Source organism: Rhizopus delemar, genomic scaffold (genome assembly GCF_000149305.1).
Source record: "Rhizopus delemar RA 99-880 supercont3.9 genomic scaffold, whole genome shotgun sequence".
In the NCBI taxonomy this organism is placed as follows: Eukaryota; Fungi; Mucoromycota; class Mucoromycetes; order Mucorales; family Rhizopodaceae; genus Rhizopus; species Rhizopus delemar.
The window spans coordinates 2,048,059-2,069,519 of NW_027137835.1; the positions used below are offsets into that span (position 1 = coordinate 2,048,059).

Sequence of the window (21,461 nt, forward strand, 5' to 3'; positions counted from 1 at the left end):
GTAAGCATGTTCATATTGTTATAATTGCAAAAGAATGGTTTTTTTAAAGGAAAAGTTTGATTGGATAAAAAGGGCATTATGCAAAAGTTTAACCTCGACTTTATGAAAGAGGACAAACTCATAATTGAAAAAAGGCTCTAGCTTTGGTAATCATTAATAATCCAGGATTTTCACTAAGCTTCTTAAGACTGAACTGATTTATATTTTGTTATTGAAACTTTTAATTTATTAAGCTAGATATGTGTTACAATTGTTTCGTCATCGGACGTGCCTCACCATTTTCTGTGATTAGTCTACGCTTACAAAAAACAAGGAAATTTACAAAGAATCCTTGATATTATTAGTTGTTTATAGCATAAGGAGATAAATTTAGATGCTGTAAGTTTTTTTTTTATATTTTTATTCGCACTAAAAACTTAAAAAGTGTTCATTTTTACCCTCAGCACTCTGTATACTCACGCGTGATCGCTTGCATAAGAACCCTTTCTTCTATTTCTTTCCTTTTTCTTTATTTCTTTGCTCATTTATGGGTTCTATACCGGCATTTATAACTTTTTTTCTTATTATTTTAACCAATATTGGCTTGTTATATTACTACGCACCATCTAGGTTACCTCCTTATGATCCACCACAATATGGTTTGTCGCTTGTAAGACCTGTGCATCGAAAATTCAAAAGTGAAGCAGTTGAGGAGTTTTTAATGAATGCTCAAAGTAAACTCAACGATAAAGATTTATATATTCTACTACAAAATTGTTTGCCAAATACACTGGACACAACTATTGAATGGTTTAATGAAGATAAATTTGATCCAAGATCATTTTTGATTACAGGTGACAGTAAGCAAATTAACTTGTTTAAAAGTACAGTATTATTTTGGTTAAATTGAACATGTAGTTCCTGCTATGTGGATTCGCGATTCTTCTAACCAAATAGCTCCTTATATTCAATTTATAAAAAAGGATACTAAATTAAAAGATCTGGTATTTGGTGTAATACAAGTCCAGGCGAGTTATCTTGATTATGATCCTTATGCTAATGCTTTCTTGAGACCTTGGTATGCTCCACCTGGCCAAGACCAACGAAAAGGCTCCATCTCAGATATCGTCACACCAGCTTATGATCCTTCCATTGTGTGGGAATCAAAGGTTAAAAAAAAAGAAAAAAAATAGAAAAATGTAAACTGAATCAGTTACAATAAAATAGTATGAGCTGGATTCAATTGGACATTTTTTTCAATTAACAAATGATTATGTTGAAGCGACAAATGAAATGGGTCGAATATTAGACTCTAAGGATTGGATAAACGCTGTATCAAGGGTGTTTCAAGTGATTCGAGACCAAATGAAGGATACCTGGCCGTCCATACCCACATCTCTATCAACTCAATCCAATCCAGATCGAGTCTCTATAGAAAATAGATATCGATTCAGAAGGTATACAGATAGACCCACAGAGACTTTGGGTGAGTCTGGGCTAGGTGGAATAGCGAAGGAATGTGGATTAGTTAAAAGCGCGTTTAGACCAAGTGATGATGCTACCACATTACCTTACTTGGTAAACTGCTCAAATCGTAAGACAATGAACTCTGCTCATGCTTATGTGCATAGATTCCAGCTAATGCTCAACTCTCTGTTCAGCTATTAAAACTCAGTCAACATATTCGAGACTACATGAAGGAAGCTGATCAAGTACCTTTACATCATGAAATCGCACTCTTTGCTGAACAGACTGGAGAAACAATAAAGGCCGCTATCGAGAAGTATGGTATTGTTAACCATCCATTATTTGGTCAAGTATATGCTTATGAAGTAGACTGCTTTGGGTCTCACATTATTATGGATGATGCCAATCTGCCTTCCTTGCTTAGTTTACCTGTACTTGGATTTGTCAAGAAAGAAGACAGAATTTATCAAAATACACGAAGGCTAGTTTTATCTGACTGGAATCCTTGGTATTTTAAAGGGAGCTTTATTCAGGGTATAGGTGGACCTCATACAGGAGAGAATATGGTATGGCCAATGAGTATGTTGATGCAAATACAGACATCGAATAATGAATCTGAAATAAGACAAGTAATTGATATGATCAAACGAATTGCTAAAAGAACAAATAGCTTAATGTGTGAGTCTATTGATGTCAATCATCCAGATAAGTACACTCGGCCCTGGTTTAGCTGGGCAAATGGATTAGCTGGCCAAACAATTATCGATCTAATAGAGAGATTCAACTACTTTTAGATCGTAAAACTGGGTTTAAAATAAATGAGATAAAATAAAAAAAAAAAAAGATGGATTATGCGTGAGTGAATAAGGAACTTGTTTTTTTTGACTAAGGATTAAAGAAATGAAAACAGAATGCCTAAATTAACTCAATTACCAACTCACAATAAAAAAAACAGCTACAGCTTTTCTCGATTTAGATATAAGCGAAAATGGTTATGGATTATAATTATTATCCTTCTTTTTTTATTTTTTAATCGTTCGTCATCAATCAAAGATCAGTCCACACAACTCGGCAATGACAGTCATCTACTCGAGGTCCGGTTACCTTCACCCTCTTCCGAACATTTTAAGGAACTTACGATAGCTCGAGAGGTCAAATTGACTCCTGTCGATCGGCGGATTCCAAAAATTGTTCATTTCGTGTATGGTTTACGAGACCCTGAACCTACGCTAGACTTGATTCATTATATTGCCATCAAATCAGCACATGATACTTTGAAACCAGAAAAGATCATGTTCCACTATCACCACTTGCCTGTGGGTGAGAATTTTGAAAGAGCACGACCAATGTTGACATTAAATAAGGTGCCCTTGGTTGAAAAGGTGTTTGATAGGCCAGTTAGTCATTATGCCCACCGTGCAGATGTGGTACGTTTGCAAGTATTGGAGAAGTTTGGTGGTATTTATCTTGATCTTGATTTAATTTCTTTGAAGCCTGTGGATCATTTATTAAATAGAGAATTTATAATGGCTCAAGAAGGTGTAGGTAAAGTTAAGATGGATCAAAGGTTATATATTTTATTAACACGTATATGAAGATGGATCTGTTGGATTATGTAATGCAATGATTATGGCTAGACCCCATTCAAGATTTATTCAACGTTGGTTTGCTACTTATGCTACGTTCGACAGCGCAGATTGGAACTATCATTCAGTCATCTTACCTGGCAAATTAGCACCCTTCTTTCCAAACGAGGTCACTGTCCTCAACCATTCAGCTTACTTTTGGCCACTTTGGGATAGTCAAGGCTTGCGTACACTCTATCTCGAAAAGAGCTATGATTTCTCTGCTAATCTAGGCACCCACATTTGGGAATCTGCAGCTAACAAAAACTTGATGAAAGACGTGAATGAGAAAGTGATTATGCAGATCGATAACAGTCTTTATTGCCGTATTCGACCCTTTTTATTAGATGGAAAACCAGACCTTCGACCGGATAGTTGCCGTATCTTAACACACACAGAAAGAGAGGATAAGTTGGTAGGATACTGGGCCTTGAAGGAGCCAGCGAGCAGAAGCAGAAAGGATATCAACCCACTTCCGGCCGAGGATAATTCTGGTAATAATCAAGCAGGCATCATGAGAAATTCCAAGTACGTGCATGATGGCGTCTATCTCTCAGGAGATGCAAGTTACATCTTTTTGAATTTACCCACTCTGACCTCTGCTCACACGTTGACTGTAAGTTGGTGGATGAAGACAGTTGATCGTCCTGGAAATGATAAAATGGCAATGGTCATCCAAACAGACCATGGAAGGATTTGCGCTTACACTCACCCACTCAAGAAGGGCAAGACCTCCATCTCAGTCAAGGCAATCAAAAGAAACGATAAATGGGCATGGGCTGATATTCCCGATAAACAACTCAGACCTTCACCCTATGCTGTCGATAAAGAGTACCATCATTATGCTCTTGTGATAGATTGTTCAGCAATCAAAGAAAGCAAGCCGACGATTGCACTTTATATGGATGGACATGTGGTAGTGAGTAAATCCGATTGGCAATTTCCAGAGGAGATTGGAAGTGTTGTAAGGGGTCTTTGGTTTGGATCAATTGAACCACTGAATGATCGATATCAAAATCCTTGGGATAATACAGTCAACTTGAAGGCAACTTATCGTGATATTCATGTTTGGGAGAAGGGATTAAGCTCAGAAGAGATATTTGAATTATATCATAAACAATAACAACTATTTTTTAATATACACACACAGCAATAATATTTTATCCTTGAAACTTTCTAATTTGTTGCATTTGATTCAACATAACTTGGAGTTCATCGTCATCGTATTTTGATGATACACTTTAATTGTTATTATGAGCGCCTATTTTTCATTTTGCGTTTGTTCTTTTACCTGGGAATAAGTGCTTTGGCTTCCTCTGCCTCTTCACAGCATAAATTAGCCATTTGTGCAACTTCAAATTGTGTTAAATTCTTTCCCATAATCCTTATAATAAGTTTAGTATTGCTTGTTTTTATATATAGTATTATACAAACTTACTGTCGAACTTCACGAACAGAATCAATTGTGTTGTATCTACTGAAATTACGAACGTATTCCAATGTCTTTGCAAGAACAGCGCTAACATTGCACATTAACAAAATTCTTTCTTATTATCTTCCTAATCTTACTTTGTACTTGCTCTATTTTGTACTTCAGTACCTTTACTATCTTGTACATCTAAAATGACTTTAACTTCAGATAAATATAGACACTGTGCACCAGAGAATTCTAATTTTAATAATTAATCAACATGACCTTTCAAGCTATCATTAAGCAACCTTCTCCTAAGTTTAAGTTAGTTGCATCTTCTAATTCGGGTCCACCACGTCTAATATGTCTTTTCTTTGGTTGTTTAATTGATGCCATTTTTTATTATAATTAATAAGAAAGAAAAAAGAGTAGCTTCATTTTTTTTTTTTTTTTTTTTTTCGTAATCCAATCAAACGTCACGAATGATTAAAATGAACCTGTTTTTCTTACTTTCTTTCTCTTTCTCTTTACTCAATGGCGTTTTTATTCAACAAATTACCTTTTGGAAACAAAATAATAGTAAATACACAATAACTTTAATGAATAATGAAGCTCAATTTTTTATTATCACAGAAACTATCATTTGCTAGTGTTGCAAGAGTAAAAAAAAAAAGCAAATAAAAAATACATTATCTCATAACATTAACACCCCTCCTGGATGGCTTAGAATCGGTACAGCTCCTTTCGTCATTTGGGTATTACGAAAAATCCAGGGGCTCTGCAAGACTTACTAAGACGCGTTATGGAAATTGATGCCCATATAACAAATACACCTTTAACTCAGGAATATAAACCAAATGTAAATATTTATTTGTTTGGGATAACAACTTAAATGTTTATGGCAGACGCAACTCTGCAAAGCTTATAGTACATCGGATTATTATCATTTGGATAGACTAGAAAATGATTTATTGTCAAATCAATGCTATTTTAGACCTACGGATCAATTAAAAGCAAAGGATATGTTGCATATTCTGGACGAAGAACAAGGTGGAGAGATATTTGCATTCTCAAATGGATCTATCTCTTTCTGGGGATTACAGCCATCTCAGCAAGAAAAGTTTTTGGATCTTTATATTCGTGACAAGCAAAAGTCTCCTATAAAGGAATCAAGCGAATTTGTAGAGTTTACGGTGGATGAAGATGAGTAAGTGCATTATGATCCGAAAAGTAAGGCCAGTTCGGGTAATTGTTTTCGAGCAGAGTGACCGATTTAAAGGGAGATGTTATTCTATTGAACCCTGAAGGCATTCAGTTATCTAAATTGGCCTTTTCTTATGGACTTGGGAGAGCTGCTAAATTGAATAGCATCGAACACGATTTGGATGACGTCATGTGTTTGTTGCACGAGTCATTACTAAATGGCACGCGAGATAATAAACAATGGTTACTGTCAAAAATTGCCTTTATTTATTCTAGGTTCTACCAAAGTGCAAAGGACGGATTCTTGGGAACTTCGGACTTTCATTGGGCAAAGCCAGAAATGCAAAGTAAGCAAAAAAAAAAAAAAAGAAAAAAAGAATTACAAGTATTCTGTACATTCTTATTATATAAAATAGGTTATGTGGACAAGATTTCAACCAGATTTGATGTAAACACTAGAATTGCTATTCTTAATAGAAAGCTTGGTAAAGAAAAATAATTCGTGAAAATAGTGTTTGGCTTTTCATTAATCTGTTTTAGATTTAACCTACCAATTAAAACAAGATTTAAATTTCTAAGCAGTTGATCACCCGCTGCTGATATTTTTCTTTTCTTTTTCTTCTATTATTTAATATAAAATGAAATTTGCTTTGCAAATAACAATTTTTTTATTGTGCAATGCTTTAAGTAATATCGTTGTCTTTTTTAAATGATAGAATGTCACTAATTTATTGGTTTCATTTATAAAGATGTTCTCGCTAAAGGTGGAGGTGGAGGCAGAGTCGGTGGAGGTGGAGGTGGAGGAAGCACCGGTGGAAGCACTGGTGGAAGTGCTGGTAGAGGCAGTACTGGAGGAAGCACCGGTAATTCTGGAGGAACAAGTAGTGGTGGAAGAACCGCAGGTGAAATACGCATCCATAAAAAAAGAAAACCTGTTAACACCTATTATTTTCATAGGAACTCCAAATAGTATTTCTAATAAAGGGGGCTCTGGTACATTTAATTCACCACCACCTTACCGTTATTCAAACACAAGATGTAAGAATGATAACATAACAGAAAAATAAACAAAATTAACTTTTACTATTAGCTACTTATACAAATTATCCCGCCTCGTATGCAGGTGGTTATACACCAGCCTCAAGGTACGGATATTATGGATACTATAACCCTGGGCTTCTTTATTTTGGAATAATGCCACCTTTCCTTTTCCTGGGTTATAACGCTGCCTATCACAGATATAACCATAACAGTGGCTATTATTATGCGCCTCAGCTAACAGAACAAGGCAGTAATACGCAAAATGTAGTAATTAATGGTACAGCATTTAGCAGTAAGGATGAGGAAAATTATCGGATCTCATTCAATATAAGTACCAATAATCAGTACCCTTTGGTCGACCACGCATTCTTTTCTTCCTCAGATCCTACTTCACACAGTGCAGATTTTGTCTACCGCCTACAATTCTCGCATGTGGTTGAATTCGACGATACCAATCAAAACGGCTTTTATGACAACAGTGAGTCCATCTTGTCTATCAGCAGTTTGCAAAACTTACAGTGGCAAAATATGTTGGTCTCCAATATCACTGTACCCAATAATTCCAGCCAGTTCTATCTTCAGACAAGTACGTTTGCCAATGCCACATTTAACTCAAGCGATAGCAATTTCTCTATCCGATTGACCTGGCGATCGAGCAATCTTCAGATAAATAATACAGCGCCCATTACCATGCAGCCCAATTCGCTCGAATATGATGTATCACTCGAACGATTTCCTGCTAGCTCTCGCTCAACCGCCCGTATCGCACTTGTTCAATTACTCTCGACACAAGCTGATAATCCGATTGTATTTGATGTAAACACAACCACACCCCAAAATGTGGCTGAACAGATCAAGACTAACGCTACTTACGGTATCTCTATTGGTAATAACACCGAAGGCCGTTTAGAATATAAAAATAGTGTCAACCTGACCGATATCACCGGACTTTTATCATTGAATGCGCAAAGCTTAGCAACTACGCCACAGTATAATACAGATGACTGGATTTGGGGCTCGCTCTCACCTGCGAACCGAAACAGTAAACTCATTTTAGTTACACTACCTCCTCAGGCAAACACTAGTAATTTAGAATTTTCTGGATTTGGATTTTTGGATACGGATGTGATGAATGCATTAGCTAGCGGAGGACACTGGGTAAGACCTAGTATTCAATCACTCGCTCTTTCTGTCTTGACTGCATTGCTCTTTATTTGTTAATATGTGTATTATATATGTTGATAATAAATGGATCAAATAAAAATATATACTTTTTTTATGATAAAATTGGTTTCATTTGTTAAAGAAGGATTATCAGTATGTGTTTGAGAATAAGGAGAGCACTGTTTATAAGATAAAAAAGAGAACCGGTGCTTTCAAATGAAAAGAAAAAGATTTTTTGGGAGCCAAGAACATACATGCAAGCAATTCTTAGGGGATTGGGCTTATTGTTACTAGTCTTAAAGTAACTTAACATATTGTCTGAAGTCGTTACACATACATTGATGTTTCCCAATTTTGGTATTCAATTATTTGCTACAAACAAAAGATGACAATTAGTGCAATAAATAACGATTTTTGAAAAGACATTACGTGGTAAGGATTAATGATATATAGCAGCAGAAGCAAAGTATTCTATTCGCCCTCTCTATCTTCCGCTCGACTTGATAAAATCTTTAATTATATTATCATATTTAGTCTGGAGTCGTATTGAATGGTCTTGAAGTCATTAAAGTTTCGGTGATTAAATTTTATAAAGCAAACAAAAAATAACGAATTCTATATCTTCTTACTTCTTTTTCTCTATTAATAACCTAAGGAAAAAAAAAAAGACGGTTTTTTTTATTATAAAAGTATAAAAAAGTTAAATTGACATGTGTTTGTAAATGGTCACATATTTTATAAATACACAAAAATCCTAAATATTTTTATAGTTATTCATGAAAACAATAGAGACAGAAAAAAATGAAAAACTTAGTGAAACGACAAGAAAAGTATTTTTAAAAACAAACAAGGCTTTATCTCTATTTCCTTTTACAAACTTTGGTTATTTAACAGCTACTGCAAAAGGTCTTAACTTTCCTTTTATTAAACGACATTTTTATTTTTTACCTTCAACTCATAATTCATCAAGGCTAATAACAATGGGAAATGAGATTATAAAACATCAAGAATTAGCAGCTTCTATTTCAACACCTACAGCACGAAATAATAATAATAATAATAATAAATCACTTCATGAACAATTAGAAATATCTATATCAGCACCTACTACTACTACAGTAACAACAACAACTATAGTCACTCAGATTACTCCTACTTCACCCATTCCTATTCCTCCTTCAACCACAGGTCCTATTCGTAAAGCTCCTCGTCCATCCGCTTCCGCACGTACACCGTCTGCAGCTCCAATTCAGATAAAGAATAGTATATCCATCCCATTAAGACATAAAAAGACTCATCAACAGCAAAGACAGCAACAGCAACAACAACAACAACAACAACAACAACAGCAGCCAGAAAAGAAACAAGAAGACGAAGAAGAAGATGTTCCGATGACAAAACCAGTTACGTTAGCTGAAAAGAGGGCGAGACAAGCCAAAAGAGCTTATCAAATAAAGACTTGGAGAGTGAGAGAAGAAAGAGAGGCTCGTGAAGCAAGAACACTATTAAGGAAAAAACTAATGAATGGCGAAGGCAAGAAAAGAGATACAGTAGTTGATACCACAATAACGACACAAAAGAAAAAAAATGTTCGATTCAATCTAAAAAAGAACAAAATTATCCAAATCACTGAGCAAGTTTGAATATAAAAGGCATCTTTTTTTTATTAATAAATGTAACCACGACTACACAACATATGCTTGAACACTCTGTTTCATGATGATAGGATTGCATGATTATTACTAAAGGATACCAGTAAATGCATCATTTAAAAAGCTGCACCCAATGCTTTCTCGTAAACGCTATCCCAATCTCCATATATTCTCTGCCATATTGTGTCTTGAATCTTCTTTTTGAAATATATCACCATTGAAATTCTCAAATTCTACTGCTTACAGCAAGTGTTAGATTATTCCTATTGAATATAAACTAATGATTTGTTTTTTTTATTTTTCTGATGAAATGTTATCCAAATACACATGCTTCTCAAGACCCAAAGAACACAATGACCAAATATCTTGTTTTCCGAGCAAATCTTTCATTTAACTCGTCCTAAAGTATAGCAATTTCAAATCAAATTATCTCTTCTGAAAATTTGACTTATCTCTTTAAGAACTTTGTTTTATTGCATTTCAAATATTCAATTGTCGTTTTTCATGTTTTGCTGTTGCAAATAAATACAATTAAACAATTATTTATTCATTTACCTCTTGTCATATCGCAGTAGATGCATGATGTCTTGTGGATACTACCTTACCAAGATCTGATTAAAAGTAAGGGTTAAAAATTTCTTTAGATGAACATTCGTAAATTTGAAAATCACGACCAAGATTGCAGCAAATTGTCGATAGTAGGTATTTCAGAAGCATTGCCATGTTTCCACAGCTCAAATTTTTCTACTCTACGAAAGATCTACACCCTCTCTTTTTTTTTATATAAATGGTTTTTAACTTGCTGTATTACGGTTAAAGAACCTACTAGGAATCATAAATCGTAGTAATAGCTTACGAATACCTTAAGTGAAATTGACGGAATTATATATATTGTATAGTGTATATGGACTGCCATAAATAACATAAAATATAATAATCATTAACGCGAAAACTCGCTGAGCAGTAAAAACTTGACTGTTTTGATTAGAAAGCCAAAAGGTAGTCGTTGCTCTTTAAACCATCTTCACTTCTTAGCATCCAAAAAGTTTCTTGGTTTTATTGCTTTTCTTATTTTTGAGTAGGTTAGCACCTAACCACAGTGATCAGTAAAAGAAATAAATTTAAAACTCAAACAAACCTAGGCCACCGTGACTCTCTTTTCAAAAAAAGAGACCAGGAAATCCAGGGCCTCCACTTTCTTTTCACTTTGACATAATGTTAAGGACAGTAGCCTCTCAAACCTCCAGATTTCCTTTTTGGAGACTTTCAGCTCAATACTACAGTACAGAAAATACACCTGGACTTGCTGAACGCCTTGGCGCTGGCCGTGGAAAGACCGTTAGCGAAAGAAATGATCCCTTTGCTTCCTTTTTGTCAAAAAGCAGCAGTCAAGGTGAACGTAAATCACCAAGAAATGAAAATAGAAATAAGCGAGGTAATGGCTTAATGTCTTCTAGAAACAACAATAATCAAAGAGGAAGACAACAGCAGCAAAAACCAGCAGAAGAAGGACAATTCGCTGATGCAGAGCCTACAAAAATACCCGCTATTGAAAAAAAGACAACTGAAGCAGCAAAAGAACCTAAAAAGGATGTAAGAAATCCTAGACAAGATGGCAATCGTAGAAATAATAACAGAAAGCCCCGTGTTAAACATGAAGCGGTTCGTGCCCACCGTGCTGTCTCATTTATCGATAAAGACATTGATTGGGCATCATTGGATGTAATGCCTGTTCAACAAGTCAATACACAAGCAGCAGAAGGTCAACAGCAAGCTGATGTCAATGAAGATGATTACCAACCTTATCTTTCGGCAGGAACAGAAATTAAATGGTCTGATATTGTGAAGGGAGACGTCGTTAATTCTTTGATTGGAAGTAATCCCAGTTTAGATCTTCAACAAAAGACAGCATTTTTAACTGCTGTAGCTAATGCCACTTTAAGCCAAAGGGTTGTAGCCAAAAAATAAACGCATCATGTGTAAAATGAATAAATAAAAAATTTTTTTTTTCGATCTGTCTTCTTTTAAAAATGAGAAAAAGTTTAAGTTTACTTTTCCAAACAAAATTAGCTTGTTTTCCTGAACAACCTTCATTGACTCCTTTACAAATAAATGCAGCCAAGAAATTATTTTCAAAACAAGTTAGTTTTATTAAAAGTATATCACAACTTGAACAAGCACCTGAATTAGATAAACCCGAAGTGGCTTTTGTAGGAAGAAGTAATGTTGGGGTAATCAAGTTGTATTATATGTATGATTGTAGTTATTAATGAGAATATAGAAATCAACACTGATCAATACCTTAACAAATAATTCAAAGCTTGTGAAAACTTCTAGCAAACCTGTAAGCCTTATTTATTGATAGATAACATTGAAACTAATAAATGACAGGGACATACACGCCTTTTAAACTTTTTTAATATTGGAAACGAATTGACAATAGTAGATATGCCTGGTTATGGATATCGATCTAAAGCAGAATGGGGTGAACTTATTTTGGATTATTTAACCAACCGTCGACAGTAAGTCCACGTACAGATGATGAATGTGTATATGCTGATGGATAAATGTATAGACTAAAAAGATTATTTTTATTGGTTGACCCAATAGCAGGATTGAAAGAGACAGACAAGTTATTAATGAATCAATTGGATAAACAAGCAGTTTCCTATCAAGTCATACTGACAAAGCGAGATAAATTATCACAGCAAGAATTTGATGAATCGAGATCAAGTATAGAGCAATACCTTTTAAAGCATAGTATTTGTTGTTTTCCTCAATTATTGATCACTGGTAAAAAGCGTAAGAATAATCATGAATTTATTGAACAAGAATTGACAAGAGTGAAATGGGCTATTATTTATGCTGCAAATAAAGTAATCTAATAAAAATGCGTGAGGAGAATTTATTTGTAGGCATTATAATTAGAAAGTCTTCTTTGTTGCTGATGGTGACTTGATCTATTTTGCTGTTGCTGCTGCATCATGGGTGGCATCAAATAGGGTTGTTGTTGTTGTTGTTGATGAATCGGGGTTGACATGGTAACAGTAGGTATGGGCGAATTATTCATCATGGACATTCTAGGATCATAATACATCATTGTACTTGATGGTCTATTATTATTGTGTCCACCTGTTGGACGAGGCTTTCGTTCCTGACTCAAATTATAGTCACTCTTACTTGCTCTTGTCAAGTGTTGTTGCTGAGCCATCTGTTGAAAGTTAATGTTGTGATGTTTTTGTGCATTTACTTGACTTAATAAGCCATCAGCTAAGTTGGCCTTTGAAGGATCAGGCATCTTCTTTTTATGGTTTTTACGTGATGCCTCCTTTTCTTCTTCTAATTGCATCATTAAATCCATGGCGGATACACTTTTACGATTCCTTGTCTTTTGTTGTTGCTGTTGCTGTTGGTACTGTTGATATTGTTGTATTTGTGCCATTTGTTGTGCTTGTACCATTTGTTGCATTTGCATCATTTGCTGCATTTGCAAATTATAAGCCATTTGCTGCTGCTGCTGCTGTTGGTTATAATAACCATTGTTACTTAAGTCTAATTCACTCATTGATCTAGTATAATTGCCCAAATTTCCAGGTGTGGGTGCACGAAGGATAGGTTCTTCAATTGTATCATCTGAAGGTGTCATGCTTATGACAGTAGATCTTGAATTCCATTGGTCATTTTGTGGTTGTTGCTGCTGCATTTCATTTATCATATCACCCGTACTTCTTGCTCTTCTGTGAAGACTAGGACCACGTTCAAGTTCTCTTAATGTAGACATTCGTCTAGTATACATTTTTTGCTCTAATAATAAATAATAAATTAATATTGCACGTGTATCGTGTGTAGCATTATTACCTGTTTCATCATCCTCACTTTCTTCTTCACTCTCACTTTCTTCTTCTTCATCATCACTAGGTTGCGTTACACGTTTAGGTGTCTTTCCTTTATCCTTATTTAGCAAAGGAGTATGAACAAGCTTGTTATTGGCTGGTTTGGGTGAAGCAGGGCTACTGATATCTAACGTAGGCAGAGTAAAATTGTTTGTCTCCAATTTAGGTAAATTGAAGCTACTGGATTCTATCTTGGGTAAAGTAAAGCTATTATTGTCAGGTCTAGCATGAGTGGATGGTTTTATCACTTCTTCTTCGTCCTCTTCGTCCTCCTCTTCCTCTTCCTCTTCTTCCTCTTCGTCCTCTTCTTCTTCATCGTCACTCGGTACAAAACGGCGATTATTTTTCATTACAACTGGTTGCTTTAAACCTAAAATACCATTTGAATTAAAAAAGGGGGTTTCAAGGGTCTAAAAAAAAAAAAAAAAAAAAGAAAGGGAGGAATACTTACTGGACTTGTTATGAAATGAAGAAGCAGAGCTGCTGCTTGAACTGATAGGCTTTTCATTTGATCTTGCACGTATCATAGGTGGTGCCTGCTGCTGCTGTTGTTGTTGTTGTTGATGTTGTTGAGGACGATAATTTTGGTATTTATTACCTTTGACCCTTGCTTGACCATTGGATTGTGGATTGACAATCGTATTTCTCATATTTTGGTTGATATGTGGTTGATGGAAAATGACACTCTTTGACCAAGGTTCAGCTTCTTGTTCATTTCCATCAGGTGTTTTAATCGCTTTAGCTAAAGCAAGACGTGATAAACTAACAGATACGTCTTCTAAAGGCATGTCTTTGTTATTAAAGAAAAAAAAGAAAGAAAAAGAGATACGGACATAAATATGTAAATAGTCAATTTGATATTTTTAATTGTCTGAGATTAGAAAATTTGAATGATGAACAACCATAAAAAAGAGAAGTACACATTTTTTTTTGTTTTACAGTTCCTGCCATCCATGACGTTTCATGACTTCTTCTAAATAATTTATCCTCTTTTTATATTCAACTTCTTTTGCATATAAGCTCTTCTTTTCTGATTCTAATACTGCATTATTTAGAATCAATTTAGCATTCTCTGCCTGCAGAGCGGCTACTTTGGTCTCAAGTTGATCTACTTTTAATAGCTTCTTTAATCTTGACCTTCTAGCAGCATCCGTATTCTAACTTTTGGTAAGTTGAGTGTATGTTATAATACCTAATATTACCTTGCGTCGCTTTAATACATCTTCATCAATCGTCCCATCTTCAGAAGGTTCAGGCTCAGGTAACTTTCTTATCCCACGTGGCTTAGGCAATGGTCTTGAAAGCTTAATTTCTGGCTCTTGCTTCTCTTCTGGATGAAGTTCGGCAGGCGGTTTATCATTTCCACCCCAGGAAATATTAAACGCTGAGCTATCGTGTGCTGGTATATTTGAATATTGAGTTGCGTTGACTGCTATTCCTTCATTTAATTGTTTTTCTTGATCATAGATTAATTTTGATAAAGAAGGAGAAGGAGATGCTGTTGCTGTTTCTTCTTCTGAGCCAGGAATAGCAAGTGTATTCACATTATTCCAAAGTAATTCTGTTTGTTGCTCTGTTGGCGAGAGTGAAACAGTATTATTGTTATTATATTCCTTGTTATTATTATTATTCATGTCGTAAATTGTTTCAAGAAAACAAAGCAATCATTATCAATTTTTTTAAAAAAAAAGAAAAAAAAAAAATAAATAAAAATAAATGCAGACAGCGAAGCTAGCTTTGAAAAATGCGTGTCACAAAACAAAACTTTATAAATAGTTTTGAAAAGACTTTACTTGATTCAAAATGTTTTTTGATACTTTGAATACCAATGATTCTTTCTTTCTTTTTTAATAAGGTCAAGAGTAATCAGTGACTTTATTAGTTAAAAACCAAAAACATATCGATTCATAAAGAACAGCTTTATTTTCTTTCTCTTTTGGTTCATTAATACTTTCTATTAGCTTCTCTTTCCCAATAAGACAAGCTATCCTGATTTTAATTGTCTTTTGTGTAGTAATTCTTATTCAATCCTAGATTCACTTTCGGACAGACTATTAAGTTTTTATTTTTATTTATATTTTACAAGACCGCAGATGATATATGATGCGTCCTGTAGATATCTTTTCACAAGTAAAAAGGAAATAAAATGGAATAGGCGTTGGTTAGAATTTCGAGGTAGCTAATTTAAGAGTCTTTACCTTAGTTATGAAGGTTGTGATGGCAGTTTACCATTATGAGAAAAACATCGAGTACGATCAGGATGCGACATAGAGTAGGCCACTGAACAAACCAAGGGGTGGTAATTTGAAAAGAATGTGGTTTGTGACTAGTAGGATATTCAAGAGAAAAGAGAGACAGTCATTAATAACTTATGGAACATGTAAGTGTCAGATACATTTCAAGGAAACAAGTGACATAATCCTTGGTGAGCAATTGATCAGAGCGACCAGGGAAAGGTTCTGGTTAAACAGGAAGCCAACCAACGATCCACCGGACACTCGAATTCATTCCACACGAGACATCGGCAACCAGAGGATTGAATCTAAGGAAAGAATTTGGGGGCAAAGGAAAAGAAGTTTGGAATTTTTCTCTATTTGTCGTTTGATCAGACCATCTTGTAGAAATCTCAAGCGTATTTTCTTGAAAAGTTTTCTTGTCGAGTGACTCAATACACGGTGGACAATGTTTTCATAAGTCATCCTGCAGAGTTTGTACCACTGCAATTGACTATTTGACTGTTTAAGAAACAGAAAAAGTTTATCAAGAAATACATCCTTAAGGAAAGGTTCCCCTTCTTTTTCAGCCTTTACTATGAAAAAAAAAAAAAAAAGACAGTTTGAGGTAATGCTTGGTAATCGATATACCACTGCTACCAATACATAATCAGTTAAAGTCATATTACTTTGGTCGCACTAGAAATATTTGTATGGACAGAATGATTTACATCCTTTTACAAATTATATTATTGGTAATCAACAGGATAATGTATGTGTTCAGTTTGATGCAAAATGAAATAGCAGAGAGTATTGATGTTGGTAAAGCAATTTACATGGTCACTAAAAACATAAATAACACAAGTTGTTTGGTTTTTTATGGAAACATGATTAAGCATTCGTTTGTTTATTGATTTATATATTTATTCATAATGATTATTCTGTAGGAACTATGTTATAATCTGATCCATCTTTTTTATTCTATGATGAATTATATATGAAATCAAAATCCCTGCATGTCTTGAAGGTTTTTGTATAGTAGCGTGTTTGAATGTTTTGCTTACTGTATTTATTTGGTATCTGCATAAAACTTTTCCATTTATTTAAAGAAAGATAAGCATAAATATAAATAAGAAATGTTGGCTATACCAGAGTTCGACCGACTTGTTTAAAAAACACAGAGATCTTGCTCTTCACGATTTGACTGAGCTGAACTTGATGTTGTCTTTTAAGTAAAAATACGCATAGAAACCAAGCATATAGTTAAAATATGTTTAATGCAATTATATATTAGAAGAACTTTATACTTTACTGTTAATTTTGACTACAAAAGAATATAAAATACATCTTTTCACTCATCATTAAAAACGATGTGACAACAAAATGCATTTATTTTCATATAAAAAGATAGGTGGTCAAAGAAAATAAATGTCTGTCCTTAGACAGCATTAAATACTATGCTCCCCTTTCCCTTTATTAAGGCAATCATTATATCAAAATCTTTCATAAAATGTGCCTATTCCACTGAAATATCTTTGGGGCAAAAAAGTCTAGTAAACCAATAAAATTGTGCCAGAAATATTTTTCAAGGCACATGCTATTTGTGCTACATTAAATGCCGAGTCACAACCAATGTCATTTAAAATTATGCGTCGTGAATGATGCCATGCGTCCTAATTAGTGTAAGAAATTGAAAGGGCGATTACTATAAAATCATGCTCATTTCGCACGTACTGCTTCTTTTCTTTTTTATTTCTCCTACACATCATCTATATGAATATTATCACTGTATACAACCTATATCAGTACCTTCAAAAATCAGTCACAATAAAAAACTCAACCATTACCGCTTTACTGACACAAGCACAACAAAAATTAGGCACATATCAAATCAAAAAGAACAAGAAACAAGCATTTTCGATCCTATATCCTTCAAGATCAGCAGCAGCAATTTTAAATGCTGACAGTTTCTTTTCTTGTCCTATAGAAGTCACTAAGGATAGAACACAAACATACAAATCGCATGTATTGGCTGAAACAATCAAGCAACAATCACATTCAGGTCCTGTCCGCCCAAACTATGTTGCACCAAGAGAACCCATAGTGCTGTGTCACGGATTATTTGGGTTTGATATTCGAGGGCCTGAGAGTATTCCCATATTGCAATTTCGTTACTGGGATGGTGTGGAAGATACATTGGCCAAATTGGGAGCAAAAGTAATTGTGACCAAGGTACCACATGCGGGCAGTATTTGGGAAAGATCACTGGCTTTACATACTATTTTAAAATCAATCTTGGTTGGAAAGAAAGTGAATTTTGTTGCACATTCTATGGTATGCTTGATGTATAATTAAAATATGAGCTCTATTTACTTATTCTCCGTCTTAGGGTGGTCTTGATTGTCGACACTTGTTAGCCAATAATCATAATAGACCCTACCATGTACAATCCCTAACAACTATCTGTACTCCTCACCGAGGCTCGCCTGTGATGGACTGGTTTAGAGACCATATGGGCTTAGGTTCTAAAAATTATGCTGCTTGGTGTCCTGTTACTGAATCATCTACAATCCCTGTACAAAAACCCCAATCTCGAAACCAAACAATACTGACCATACCAACAACTCATAAATGGGTAAAGCTTGATAAGTTGATCCTTGATTATCTTGATGCGCCAGCTTATGCTCACCTGACAACAGACTTTTGTAACAATTATTTTAATCCAAATACTCCCGATGATCCAACCGTAAAATATTATTCTTATGGCGCATCAACAAAATTCACAACATGGTCTTCTTTATTAAACATACCAGGAAAAATGGTCTATGAAAAGGAAGGAGAAAATGACGGTATTGTCAGTGTAAAGAGCGCACAGTGGGGTACATATATAAAAACACTAGAAGCTGATCATTGGGACTTGAGTGGGAAAAGGTAAAATAAGAGTCTTGCTACTTTCTTTTACTTATACTTACGCTTTATTATAGTTCTATACCGTAAATAACATTGCTTTGTTTATTTTGGGTTATTCATATTCCTCTTTTATTAGATATCGTTTTAGGGTCACTAAATCTGAAAATGACAAGCACTTTGACAGACTAGAGTTTTATGCAGAGTTGGCAACCAATTTATATAATCAAGGTCATTAATTATTCACAAAAAACAGAGGGTATATTTTATGCATTTTACATATATTCCGTGACTATTTTATTGGGTTTTAAAACTGTATATCGCTTTTTATGCCTACTTTTTTCTTTTTCTTTTTTTTTTTTTTTCTATTTTAAATAATGGTTCACTCCAAAGAACTTGATAGTCCAAATGAAGAAGGATTACATGATTTTGATAATTCACCTTATTTCGACTATCATCATTTAAAAGCTATTGAAAATGTAAATAAAGTAATAATAAAAAGCATCTGTATTTACTTTTTGCCGTGTGTAGCATGATAGCAAATATTTGTGCCAAAATTTGTCCGTGTCACCTTCCGCAGCCCAAAATCATCCATCAGACTTGCATCTCAATAATGCTGATCTTCCTAGCAACCCTATTTTTCAGGAGAAGAGTACCACAACGGATCCAAAAGAAAAAGTAGAACAAGGTAAATTGCAAGTGCTTATTGTATATCATCTCAGACTTTTTTTTAGACGATGTAATTACTGCAGAATTAAGGGAGCTTTATGGTACACTTCAAAAATGTCTTGACTTACGTGAACGATACATTGATCAGTCAAGTCAAAGATTAAATGACGATCCACGAAACCACCCTGATTGGGAAATCTACCCTCCTCCTCCTCCAAAATCATGGCCTTTACCTCCTCTCGAGGAACTTGAACGTCGTAAAGCAAAGGAAAAGGCACGCGAGGCTGATCCAGTAGCTGCTGTTGGGTCGGAATTTGACTTTAACTACTGCAAAATACCGGAAGCTCATGAATATAATTTTGAAATGGGCCCTGACGGATTCTTTGTAGTCTATCAAGACGATCAAAAACCTTTACATTCTATCGTGACACCCAAGCAATTCTATGAAGATTTAGAATATATATTAAGTGTGATTAGTGATGGGCCAGCCAAAAGTTTTGCTTTTAGAAGACTTCGATATTTGGACTCCAAGTGGCAGATGTACATTCTTTTAAACGAGTTTCAAGAGTTGGCAGATTCTAAGCGTGTGCCTCATCGTGATTTTTATAATGTCAGAAAGGTCGATACACACGTTCATCACTCTAGTAGTATGAATCAAAAGCATTTGCTACGTTTTATCAAGTCAAAAATGAAAAAATCCCCTGATGATGTTGTGATTTACAGAGATGGACACCATTTAACTTTAAAAGGCGTATTTGAAAGTTTAGGCTTGACTGCTTATGATCTAAGTATTGACACATTAGATATGCATGCTCACAAGGATTCATTCCATCGATTCGATAAATTCAACTTGAAATATAACCCGATTGGAGAGAGTAGATTAAGAGAAATATTTATGAAAACCGATAATTATATTCAAGGTCGATATCTGGCGGAAATAACAAAAGAAGTTGTATCAGATTTAGAGTCTTCGAAATATCAGATGGTTGAATATCGAGTATCAATCTATGGACGATCATTGGATGAATGGGACAAATTAGCCAAATGGGTGGTGAATAATAAGCTATTTTCAGCGAACGTACGTTGGTTGATCCAGATTCCTCGTCTCTACAACATATACAAATCATCAAATACAATCGAAAACTTTCAAGGCATTATTGTCAACATATTCCAGCCTTTATTTGAAGTGACCAAAGATCCTACTTTGCATCCTGAATTGCATGTCTTTCTTCAACGAGTGATAGGTTTTGATACAGTGGACGATGAATCTAAACCAGAAAAACCTATCTACAAAGATTTTCCGATACCTCAACAATGGACTTCAGGTAACAACCCACCTTACAGTTATTATCTTTATTACATGTATGCGAATATGGCTTCCCTCAACAAATGGAGAAAAGAAAGAGGGTTTACTACTTTTGTCTTGAGGCCTCACTGTGGTGAAGCGGGTGATACTGCTCATTTGGCTGCCGCCTTTTTAACTTCATACGGTATCAGTCATGGTATCTTGCTTCGAAAAGTCCCTGCTCTTCAATACCTTTACTATCTTGCACAAATTGGTATCGCCATGTCGCCACTCTCAAACAATGCACTCTTTTTGACTTATGAGCGCAATCCATTACCACAATTCTTCCAAAGAGGACTCAACATTTCTCTCTCTACAGACGATCCACTTCAGTTCCATTTTACCAAAGAGCCTTTAATTGAAGAATACAGTGTCGCTGCACAAATATGGAAACTATCGTCGACAGACATGTGTGAATTGGCTCGAAACTCAGTCATTCAATCCGGTTGGGAGAACAAGATCAAGGAACACTGGATTGGCCACAACTGGCATAGGCCTGGAGTTGAAGGCAATGATATGCAAAGGACTAACGTACCTGATATCCGCATCAAGTTCCGTTACGAGACGTTGAAGGAAGAACTAGACGCCATTAGCCGATATGCTCCTCAAAAGAATGCACAACCTCAAATGATGAAGCAGGATTATGTAGGTGTGGCTGCTATTGCAGAGAATTCATCTGAGGTTCAGCACCGCCTTATGAATAACCACAAAGAAAATGATGAAGCATGGTTAGAAAACAGAATGAATACTTTTCCTGGCGCAGGATTAGTTGCAGAGCGTGCTAGGCTCAGAAAGTCTTTCAGTGCATCCAACCACTGAAATCTTTAAAAACTTGAGTTCCAATCTGTGCTTGCTCCACTGGCAGTAGATTTTTGATAATAAATTTTGGAAA

At 35.0% G+C, this 21,461-nt stretch overlaps 10 protein-coding genes across 10 annotated transcripts; 8 read left to right on the top strand and 2 right to left on the bottom strand.

Annotated features, from left to right (window-relative positions):
• Positions 1-1,272: 1,272 nt before the first annotated feature.
• On the top strand, positions 1,273-2,240 carry RO3G_11861 (uncharacterized protein; the record flags this gene model as incomplete). Its single annotated transcript, XM_067666445.1, has 2 exons — positions 1,273-1,557; positions 1,611-2,240. The coding sequence occupies 2 exons, from the start codon at positions 1,273-1,275 to the stop codon at positions 2,238-2,240; spliced, it is 915 nt and encodes a 304-aa protein (XP_067522546.1).
• Positions 2,241-2,738: 498 nt separating this feature from the next.
• RO3G_11862 (uncharacterized protein) lies at positions 2,739-4,194 on the top strand (the record flags this gene model as incomplete). Its single annotated transcript, XM_067666446.1, has 2 exons — positions 2,739-2,991; positions 3,044-4,194. The coding sequence occupies 2 exons, from the start codon at positions 2,739-2,741 to the stop codon at positions 4,192-4,194; spliced, it is 1,404 nt and encodes a 467-aa protein (XP_067522547.1).
• Positions 4,195-4,358: 164 nt separating this feature from the next.
• Positions 4,359-4,878, bottom strand: RO3G_11863 (uncharacterized protein; the record flags this gene model as incomplete). Its single annotated transcript, XM_067666447.1, has 4 exons — positions 4,359-4,455; positions 4,510-4,590; positions 4,641-4,740; positions 4,791-4,878. The coding sequence occupies 4 exons, from the start codon at positions 4,876-4,878 to the stop codon at positions 4,359-4,361; spliced, it is 366 nt and encodes a 121-aa protein (XP_067522548.1).
• A 626-nt stretch (positions 4,879-5,504) lies between these two features.
• Positions 5,505-7,947, top strand: RO3G_11864 (uncharacterized protein; the record flags this gene model as incomplete). Its single annotated transcript, XM_067666448.1, has 8 exons — positions 5,505-5,689; positions 5,851-5,879; positions 5,962-6,032; positions 6,102-6,133; positions 6,226-6,266; positions 6,435-6,587; positions 6,643-6,723; positions 6,776-7,947. 8 exons carry the CDS (start codon positions 5,505-5,507, stop codon positions 7,945-7,947), a joined length of 1,764 nt encoding a protein of 587 aa, XP_067522549.1.
• A 923-nt stretch (positions 7,948-8,870) lies between these two features.
• On the top strand, positions 8,871-9,533 carry RO3G_11865 (uncharacterized protein; the record flags this gene model as incomplete). Its single annotated transcript, XM_067666449.1, has 1 exon — positions 8,871-9,533. One exon carries the CDS (start codon positions 8,871-8,873, stop codon positions 9,531-9,533), a length of 663 nt encoding a protein of 220 aa, XP_067522550.1.
• Positions 9,534-10,757: 1,224 nt separating this feature from the next.
• Positions 10,758-11,510, top strand: RO3G_11866 (uncharacterized protein; the record flags this gene model as incomplete). The annotated part of the gene is made up of 1 exon (XM_067666450.1): positions 10,758-11,510. One exon carries the CDS (start codon positions 10,758-10,760, stop codon positions 11,508-11,510), a length of 753 nt encoding a protein of 250 aa, XP_067522551.1.
• A 480-nt stretch (positions 11,511-11,990) lies between these two features.
• On the top strand, positions 11,991-12,329 carry RO3G_11867 (uncharacterized protein; the record flags this gene model as incomplete). Its single annotated transcript, XM_067666451.1, has 3 exons — positions 11,991-12,064; positions 12,118-12,275; positions 12,304-12,329. The coding sequence occupies 3 exons, from the start codon at positions 11,991-11,993 to the stop codon at positions 12,327-12,329; spliced, it is 258 nt and encodes an 85-aa protein (XP_067522552.1).
• A 118-nt stretch (positions 12,330-12,447) lies between these two features.
• On the bottom strand, positions 12,448-15,069 carry RO3G_11868 (uncharacterized protein; the record flags this gene model as incomplete). The annotated part of the gene is made up of 5 exons (XM_067666452.1): positions 12,448-13,346; positions 13,401-13,805; positions 13,887-14,197; positions 14,375-14,592; positions 14,638-15,069. 5 exons carry the CDS (start codon positions 15,067-15,069, stop codon positions 12,448-12,450), a joined length of 2,265 nt encoding a protein of 754 aa, XP_067522553.1.
• A 2,910-nt stretch (positions 15,070-17,979) lies between these two features.
• RO3G_11869 (uncharacterized protein) lies at positions 17,980-18,583 on the top strand (the record flags this gene model as incomplete). Its single annotated transcript, XM_067666453.1, has 2 exons — positions 17,980-17,982; positions 18,038-18,583. 2 exons carry the CDS (start codon positions 17,980-17,982, stop codon positions 18,581-18,583), a joined length of 549 nt encoding a protein of 182 aa, XP_067522554.1.
• Positions 18,584-18,932: 349 nt separating this feature from the next.
• Positions 18,933-21,388, top strand: RO3G_11870 (uncharacterized protein; the record flags this gene model as incomplete). The annotated part of the gene is made up of 3 exons (XM_067666454.1): positions 18,933-19,034; positions 19,087-19,243; positions 19,290-21,388. The coding sequence occupies 3 exons, from the start codon at positions 18,933-18,935 to the stop codon at positions 21,386-21,388; spliced, it is 2,358 nt and encodes a 785-aa protein (XP_067522555.1).
• Between the last annotated feature and the right edge of the window lie 73 nt (positions 21,389-21,461).